The sequence below is a fragment of the Pseudophryne corroboree genome, chromosome 9 (assembly GCF_028390025.1).
Source record: "Pseudophryne corroboree isolate aPseCor3 chromosome 9, aPseCor3.hap2, whole genome shotgun sequence".
Classification (NCBI taxonomy): Eukaryota; Metazoa; Chordata; class Amphibia; order Anura; family Myobatrachidae; genus Pseudophryne; species Pseudophryne corroboree.
The window spans coordinates 93643303-93653097 of record NC_086452.1 but is presented as its reverse complement, the minus strand read 5'-3'; the positions used below and the strand labels follow the sequence as shown (position 1 = coordinate 93653097).

General features: G+C 49.8%; 1 protein-coding gene across 3 annotated transcripts in view; it reads right to left on the bottom strand.

Moving 5' to 3' along the window:
- Positions 1-201: 201 nt before the first annotated feature.
- The window catches only part of DIO1 (iodothyronine deiodinase 1), a 78490-nt gene continuing 68896 nt past the window's right edge, over positions 202-9795 (bottom strand). For all 3 annotated transcript variants that reach the window (XM_063939625.1, XM_063939626.1, XM_063939624.1), the window contains one exon: positions 202-680. In XM_063939625.1, coding sequence (XP_063795695.1) covers positions 615-680 — 66 coding nt within the window. In that variant the 3' untranslated portion in view covers positions 202-614. The remainder of the gene's footprint in view (positions 681-9795) is intronic.

Genomic DNA, 9795 nt, shown 5'->3' with positions numbered 1-9795 from the left:
TTTACTCCACAACCAGACACACTTATATCCCAATCCCATAGATTGTAAGCTTGTGAGCAGGGCCTTCCTACCCCTATGTCCGTCTGTTTTTACCCAGTTTTGTTCTATTACTGTTGTTCTAATTGTAAAGCGCAACGGAATATGCTGCGCTATATAAGAAACTGTCAATAAATAAATAATAAATAAATGATAACTTTTACATTTAAAACAACAAAAACAACAATTTTATTTCTTTTGGAATAACCCAGAACACCCCCAATTATTTGCAACTTCAGGCTGAGGCCCGCAGAGCTTTAAGCTGCAACCTTCACAAACAAATAAATGGTAGAGTCCGGTTCTGAGAGTACATCTGTGGCAGATAATAGAGAACACGCTTCTATCTTCAGCATCAGTCTTGGTGATAATGCATGTGATGATATGGTGACGATATGTCTATATGTGACGCATCAGTCTATATGTGACGCAGTGTCTGGATCTGAGAACCATTCCTGGTGATCTTTGGTTAGGATGCTGTATCTTGCCATAGGCTTTCATGGCCAGACAAGTCTCACCGATAAGTTCAGATCTATCCTTTTCTTCTGTCAAGAGAACATTGGAGGCAACACCCAAATAGACTATTTCTTTTTCTCCAGAACACAGCGCACTTCTTCTGGTTTGTAGCCCCAGGGACCCATGTCACCCTATAATTAAAGAATCACATGCATTAAATTAAGCAGGTTACGCAACCTTGTTAGTATATTACAGTGGGGTGTGGGATGATAGATAGATTTAAGGGGTCCCCACTCCCCCAGGGAACCCCGGCCAGAGGTGACTAGTTGGGGGGAGTGATGCTTTGGCCGCAGGGACCTATATAAAAGTGTCCCTCGGCTGCGGCATCACCTCCCTGGCCGGTGCTGGTTTCAAAAATACGGGGGACCCCTACTTCTTTTGTCCCCCGTATTTTTGGAATCAGGACCGGTTCAAGAGTCCGGTGCTGGTTGTTTAAATACGGGGAACCCTCATTCAATTTTTCCCCTGTATTTTTGCAACCAGGACCGGCTCAAAGAACCCGAGGTTGGTTATGCTTTTGGAGGGGGGGACCTGCACGTCATTTTTAAAAAAAAAATATTGTAACACTTTCTTTACTTTTACAGACAGAATCATGCACGGATCTCACTGATCTGTGCATGATTCTCCAAAAATCGCCAGTCTAAACCTGGTCTATTATTCTGGAGATTTTTGGTAAGATTTTGTGTGCAAGTAAAAAAAAATCGCATCCTATTACATTTGTGATTTTCATTGTTTTCAATGGGAAAATGCGATTTTTGGTCTATGTTCAAAACTATCGCAAGCTATTACATTTGCGATTTTCGGAAAACTTGCAAATTTGTGGTAAAAATCGCACGTTTTCCGAAATCACATTTTATCTATTGACTGTCTAACTCAGGCATGTCCAAACTGCGGCCCTCCAGCTGTTGTGAAACTACATATCCCAGCATGCCCTGGCAAAGTTTTGCTAACTAGACACTGTCTATCTATCATCCGGATACCAGTACGGTGCTCTATTTAGATGAAAGATGCCGGTACTCAGAAAAAAGATGCAGATACTCATCTATATTACAGGTTAATACAGGATTTATAGTAGCTTCCACGCTCTGGATAAGGGCGCAGATGATTATTCATAGCTGATATTATTTCACTGATTTTTTACCTATTTCTGGAACTAGTTATAAGAATTAAAAAATAAACAAAAAAGGTGCCTGTACTGTATACCCATGAGTGCCACCACAAACAAACTGGAATATTAAATGTACTCAGTCAGCACCCAAGATGTTTGATTCTAGCTATCAATTTACAGACCGTACTGGATAAGTGATGGCTAGAATCTTATTGGTTGCTATGGGCAACACATCCACTTGCCATCTTCTGAAGCTTTGATAACTCTGCCCCTTTGCCTCCTCTTATAAACACTATGGTGTGATTAATGCTGGCTCTGGGGGTCATTCTGACCCGTTCGCTCGCTGCTTTTTGTCGCAGCCGAGCGAACGGGTCCCTACTGCGCCAGCGCCGTAATGCATGGCCGGACCAAACGGGGGGGGGCCGCAGCGGCTGCGTGACGTCACACGCAGCCGCTGCGGGCCGGGGAGCGATGAGTAGCTCCCGGCCAGCACACTAAAGCTGCGCTGGCCGGGAGCTACTCTTGAAGTGCAAAGGCATCGCCGCTGTGTGATGCCTTTGCACTTCTGCAGGGGGGGGGGGGGGGGCGGCACTGACATGCGGGGCGGGCTAGCCCTGTGCTGGACGTCCCCCCGCATGTCAGTGTGAATGATCGTAGCTGTGCTAAATTTAGCACAGCTACGATCAACTCGGAATTACCCCCTTTATCTACTGCAATTTGAGTAGGTGATATTGGACGTCTGACACAAAGGCCCTCATTCCGAGTCGTTCGCTCTGTATTTTTCTTCGCATCGCAGTGAAATTCCGCATAGTGCGCATGCGCAATATTCGCACTGCGACTGCGCCAAGTATCTTTGCTATGAAGATAGTATTTTTACTCACTGCTTTTTCCTCGCTCCGGCGATCGTAATGTGATTGACAGGAAATGGGTGTTACTGGGCGAAAACACGGCGTTTTATGGGCGTGTGGCTGAAAACGCTACCGTTTCCGGAAAAAACGCAGGAGTGGCCGGAGAAACGGGGGAGTGGTTGGGCGAACGCTGGGTGTGTTTGTGACGTCAAACCAGGAACGACAAGCACTGAACTGATCGCACTGGCAGAGTAAGTGTGGAGCTACTCTAAAACTGCTAAGTAGTTTGTGATCGCAATATTGCGAATACATCGGTCGCAATTTTAAGATGCTAAGATACACTCCCAGTAGGCGTAGGCTTAGCGTGTGTAACTCTGCTAAATTCGCCTTGCGACCGATCAACTCGGAATGAGGGCCAATATGCAGTACTAGCATGCTGCCTGTTTTTTAAAGATACAAGCAATTTGTCGGCACTCGCAGCTTAATCATTGGGCTCGATTCAATTCAGCGTGGATTGAATAGTGCCGGGAGTTAGCTCCCTGTGCTATTCAATTCAGCGCGCTGTCATGTTGGAGAAGGTCTGTTCTCGCTGACTAAACAGGGTGCTTTGTCACGAGCACAGGTATTCTCCAGCTAAAGTGCCCGGCGTGATACTGTTCCCACCGCGCTAAGGGCAGAAATCTGCATCGTGCCGGTACTTTTGTCGGATTTCTGCTTGCACCCCTCAGGGGGTTGTGAGTAGAAACCCTGTCGTCGGGCGTCACAACGCACTGAATTGAATAGCACCGGGAGCTAACTTTGATTCAATCCACGCTAGTTTGAATCGAACCCAATGTGTTAATTAATTGGTATCACTTGGATGTGAAATCATGGATATAGGGCCTAATTTAGGTTGGATCGCGAAATTGCGATCCAACCAGAATTTCTGCCCGGCCTGCGCATGCACCCTCATTTACTGCGGGTGACCCGCAGTAAATGCGAATGCCTCAGCCTGTCAATCAGGCGGAGGTGTTTGTGGGATGGGAGGGGGGCGGCAACGCTCCGTTTCCAAGGAGTTTTGGGGGCGGAAGCTTCTGAACGGGCGGCGCGGCGTGGGTCGTGATTGGGGTGGCTGCGTGACATCACACGCAGCCGCTCCTACCAAAAAGATGGCGGCGGCCCTCCTGCCGTCGCAGCCAGGCTGCACCAGAAGGAGGCTTATATACTTTCTGCGACCGCGCACTAATTGCAGTGCGATCACAAATATTGCATGGTCGCGCAGGGGGTGGAGCAGTTAGTATGCTGGGCGGCCTTGCCCTGCAATGGGCGGCCCCCAGCATGCGAGACAAAGGATTGCAAATTCTGCTGAAAAATAGTGTCCATATTTACTAAAGGTAATTTTTTATCGATTTTTAACTATTTCAAATTGCTGAAAATCTACCTAAATCGATCTTCTATTTCCAGGGCTAAAACACATGTTTACTAACATTTAAAAATGAATATACTAAAATGATCTGTAAATATGTGTTTTACCCCTGAAACGCAACACCGACCAAGGTTGATATTAATTTAAAATCGATAAAAATTGCTAAAAGTCACCATTTGGAAATATACCCCCAGGACTGCTAAAATCTGGTTGTACCATAACCATTATCTGCCTGTGTGTGTAGTTGTCAGGAATTGCATCAACTGGGCCCTATGTGGGGGATGCAGTTAATTTCCTGACTGACGGCATCCCGATGGTCAAAATACCGATGCCAGAATCCCGACAGAAGGGAAAATGCTAGCGGTCGAAATCCCGAACGCCACCCGGTATTCCCACGCCACCACTCGAGGGGGAATATAATAAATAGTGTGACAAGCGTAGCCCGCCACCAAGCCTGAAGCGTAGCGAGCGCAGCGAGCCCGCGAGGGGACTAGCAGCACTCGAGTCGGGATTCCGGCATCAGTCTCCTGACCACCGGGATCCCGACATTCGGGATTTCATACCGAATCCCCATGTGGACAGGGGCATATTAAAAGAGGAGGGGGTCCGTGTTTCTGTTTCAATTATCTGCTATTGTCATTTGTGATAATTGTAATCTTTCAAAATATGTATCATTAATAAAAAAATAAAAAAAAGAAGCGCCTAAATGCTCCATAGATCACGCCCCTGCGCTGTGTTAGATGCAAAGGGATCGCTAATGCGATCCCTTTACTTTGGGCAGGGCCGTTTGCCAGTGGTGCATTGCCAACAGGGCCACTCACCACTGCCGCCTGCTGCCACTGATCCACGCCGCCATCAGCTGTAGCTCTGCCCGCTGTCCTGTATGTCGTGTGCGCTTGGCTCCTTCTCTGCCGAGCACACCACTATGTGCAAGGTATAGCGCAGTGATGCAGTTTCTCCCCGGATGCTTCGCCCCCTGCAGTGTCTCCAGAGTCCAGGAAGAGAAGCGACGACATCTCTCCCAGCCCCAACTCACTCCCATAGAGGGTCATTCCGACCCATTCGCTCACTGCGTTTTTAACGCAGCAGAGCGAACGGGTCCCTGCTGCGCATGCGCCGGCGCATGCGGGACGGCCGAAGGCTGTAGCAGAACAGCGATCGCCTCTGCCTGATTGACAGGCAGAGGCAATCGATGGGCAGGTCCTGTCATCTCTATCCTAGCCCCTCTGTCCCTGTCCTGTGCCTTTCACCTCTGTCCTGTCCTTCCTGGTTCTGTCACTTCTAATCTAGCCCCTCTGTCCTGGTCTTGTCCCTGTCACATTTGTCCTTATTCTGTTTATTTCACCTCTGTCCTGGCCCTGTCCATGTAACTTTTATTCTGTTTCTTTCACTTTTGTCATGTCACAACTATATTTAAAAATTATACTCTGAATGATTATAGCAGGGACAGCTATACTGTACTACACTACTGTGTGGTATAATGTAATAACGGACACTACTGTGCAGTGTAGCGTGACTAACGGACACTACTGTGCGGTGTAGCGTGACTAAAGGACACTACTGTGCACCGGAGCATGAATAACGGACACCACTGTGCAGAGCCGGATTAAGGGGGCTGCCCTGGGGGTAAGTACCCCGGGCCCCCCTTTCTAAAAGGGCCCCCCGCAGCAGATCGAATCTCTTACCGATCTGATCTGCAATGCTGAAGCCCCGGCTCTGGCCTGGAAAACGCCAGCCCTGCACAGCGGTACAGGAAGGCAGGGCAGCTTGAGGGTGTGCTGCGGGGTCGGTCCATGGGATATGCGGTTGGCGATAGTGAGAAGTGTGACCCTAAGGCCAGGCACATATTTGCAGCAGGCAGGGGATGACTGACAAGCAGCCGCTGGGCGGAGCTGAGTGGGCTGCACAGTACAGTGTACTTACACAGTCAGCCGACTGTGCTCAGAGGCCGGGCTAACTGATGTGGTGGGCGGCGGGTGGTGCTTACTAGAGATACTGGAAGACTCAGGGGAGTATGCTGCGTACAGGACGTACCACTGACAGAGGGACCCGCTGGTGCTGGTAATCGTAGCTGCATCCAGTTTCTCACTCACTGGCAGATAGCTGCCTGTGCACATTGTAGCTAAGTTTAATATAGAGCTTGTGTGCCCCCTCTCTCATGCTCAAAAGGACTTCAGTCTGGAGTCGGGACTACTTCAGCTTCCTCCTGGCTATCCTACTCTCCTCCACGAGTTGTTCAGCCGCCAAGGTCTCCTGTAGCTCCTCCCTTCTCTCCCTGCTTCCCTGCCTGTGTTAGACACTCAGAGGCACTCCGAGGAAAACAGTTCCTAAGCTGTGCCTCTACTCCAAGCCTCCCCATGATTCTCTGCTCCCCACCCCCCCACCCCATGTTTGTCTCTGCTCCCCCCCCCGGGCCCATGTTTGTCTCTGCACCCCATCCCCCCACCCCATGTGTGTCTCTGCTCCCCATCCCCCCCCACCCCATGTGTGTCTCTGCTCCCAACCCCATGTGTGTCTCTGCTCCCCACCTCATGTGTGTCTCTGCTCCCCCCCATGTGTGTCTCTGCTTCCCACCCCATGTTTGTCTCTGCCCCCCCCCCCACTCCATGTGTGTCTCTGCCTCCATCCCACTTCAAGTGTGTCTCTGCCCCCCCCACTCCACCCCATGTGTGTCTCTGCTCCCCACCCCCTCACCCCATGTGTGTCTCTGCCCCCCCACTCCATGTGTGTGTCTCTGCCCCCCCACTCCATGTGTGTCTCTGCCTTTCACCCACTCCATGTGAGTCTGCCCCCCACCCCATGTGTGCTTCTGTCAGCTATATCAGCTGAGTCTCTGACCCCCCCCCCCCCCCTCCCGTGAGCATTTTCATCTCCCCCTTCTATGCTCCTTTGCCATCTGTGCTTTGCCAACTCTGCCATCTGCACCTTTGCCACATTTTTCACCAGGGCCTTTGTCCCCTCTATATGTGCTTCTGATACTTCCCTCCTCTATGTCTCTGCTGCCATCTCCATTTGCCCCTACCCCCCTCTATGTGTGCGTCTGCCCCTTTCCCCATCTGTAGCTCTGCTGCCTCCTCGTGTGCGTCTGACATCAGAAGTGGCAAAGACCAACAGAATAAGACCGTGTACAGCGCCACTTAAATTATCTTAAGGATGGCGGGTAAGCACAATTTCCATTGATAATAATTTTATATTTCTATTTTATATCTGTGTATGTGTGCGTATACAGAATGGGGGTGGGGGGGATTTTTCTATTTAATTTATACTGGGCCCCATAATGTCTAATGGCAACCCTGGGTGCACGGATGCTATAGCTATATCTATATATACAAAGAAAAAATCCGCGGCACTCAGGGTCTTACAAAGAATCAATACTTGTATTCAAAACATTAATGAAAAGGACATCAACGTTTCGGGGATTTTAACCCCTTTGTCAAGATGTATGTTAGAGACAAAGGGGTTAAAATCCCCGAAACGTTGATGTCCTTTTCATTAATGTTTTGAATACAAGTATTGATTCTTTGTAAGACCCTGAGTGCCGCGGATTTTTTCTTTGTATTACAAGCATATACTGAGGGCACCTGGGCAATCACCATTTCCATCAACAGGAGTGCCGGGCTGAACACACGTTATATCTATATATATATATATATATATACATATATATATATATATATATATATATATATATATATATATAAGGGACGTGCAGTCATAATGATTAAAATAATATACAGAAGATATTTATAACACATATATATTGTTATAAATATCTGCTTTGTATTATTGTAATAATTCTTGCAGTTGAAATGCATCCACATCTAGATGGGAGGCAGTGAAAGCGCTGCCTCCCACTGACTAGAGTAAAGTGTGTGTAGCGGTAGGCGGGCAGGGGGCGGGACTAAGACGTGGGCACTAAAAGCCCATTAAAAATATGAGAAGCGGGGGGGGGGGGGGGGGGGGGGGGGAGGAAAGCCAGTGCTGGGGGAGAGAGGGGGGCTGCCAGCCGCTGCAGGGAGGAGAGAGAGAGAGGAGTAGCCGGCTGGTGCAGGGAGAGGGGGGTTGCGACCTGCTGCAGGGGGGAGAGATAATGGTTGCCAGCTGTTGCAGGCAGCGGGGGAGAGGGGATTTGCTGCAGGGGGAAGAGGGGATTTGTTGGCTGCTGCGGAGGGGTGTAGGGTGGGGGAGGGTTGCCAGCTGCTGCAGGGGGAAGAGGGGATTTGTTGGCTGCTGCAGAGGGGGGTAGGGTGGGGGAGGGTTTCCAGCTGCTGAAGGGAGAAGAGGGGATTTGTTGGCTGCTGCGGAGGGGGGTAGGGTGGGGGAGGGTTGCCAGCTGCTGCAGGGGGGAGAGAGGGGGGTGGGGGGTTGCCGGCTGATGTGGGGGAAAGAGCCACTGCTGGGGGAGAGGGCAGAGAGAGGGGCTGCCGACGCTGCTGTATATTGTGGCGGGGGCGTATTTGCGGGCTGGGTGTCAGCTACTTATGTGTGCGGTGCAGTGTGGCAGGAGGAGATGGTGCAGTGTGGCAGGAGGTGGTGGTGCAGGCGGGTGCAGTGTGGCAGCAGGTGTCAGTGCAGGTGGGTGCAGTGTAGCAGGGGGTGTCAGTGCAGGTGGGTTCAGTGTGGCAGTGCAGGTGAGCGCAGTGTGGCAGGGGATAGTCAGACCCACCTCCATGTGTGCCTCCCCAGGCACTGACCTCACCGCACGTCACTTATATATATATATATATATATATATATATATATATATATATATATATATATATATATATATATGTATATATATATATATATATATACATATATACACACACTGCTCAAAAAAATAAAGGGAGCACTTAAACAACACGATGTAACTCCAAGTCAATCACACTTCTGTGAAATCAAACTGTCCACTTAGGAAGCAACACTGATTGACAATCAATTTCACATGCTGTTGTGCAAATGGAATAGACAACATGTGGGAATTATTAGCAAGACACCCCCAATAAAGGAGTTATTCTGCAGGTGGTGACCACAGACCACTTCTCAGCTCCTATGCTTTCTGGCTGATGTTTTGGTCACTTTTGAAAGCTGGCGGTGCTTTCACTCTAGTGGTAGCATGATACGGAGTCTACAACCCACACAAGTGGCTCAGGTAGTGCAACTCATCCAGGATGGCACATCAATGCGAGCTGTGACAAGAAGGTTTGCTGTGTCTGTCAGCGTAGTGTCCATAGCATGGAGGCGCTACCAGGAGACGTGGAGGAGGCCTTAGGAGGGCAACAACCCAGCAGCAGGACCGCTAACTCCGCCTTTGTGCAAGGAGGAACAGAAGGAGCACTGCCAGAGCCCTGCAAAATGACCTCCAGCAAGCCACAAATGTGCATGTGTCTACTCAAACGATCAGAAACAGACTTCATGAGGGTGTATGAGGGCCCGACGTCCACAGGTGGGGGTTGTGCTTACAGCCCAACACCGTGCAGGACGTTTGGCATTTGCCAGAGAATACCAAGATTGGCAAATTCGCCACTGGCGCCCTGTGCTCTTCACAGATGAAAGCAGGTTCTCACTGAGCACATGTGACAGACGTGACAGAGTCTGGAGACGCCAAGGAGAACGTTCTGCTGCCTGCAACATCCTCCAGCATGACCGGTTTGGCAGTGGGTCAGTAATGGTGTGGGGTGGCATTTCTTTGGGGGGCCGCACAGCCCTCCATGTGCTCGCCAGAGGTAGCCTGACTGCCATTAGGTACCGAGATGAGATCCTCAGACCCCTTGTGAGACCATATGCTGGTGCGGTTGGCCCTGGGTTCCTCCTAATGCAAGACATTGCTAGACCTCATGTGGCTGGAGTGTGTCAGCAGTTCCTGCAAGACGAAGGCATTGATGCTATGGACTGGCCCGCCC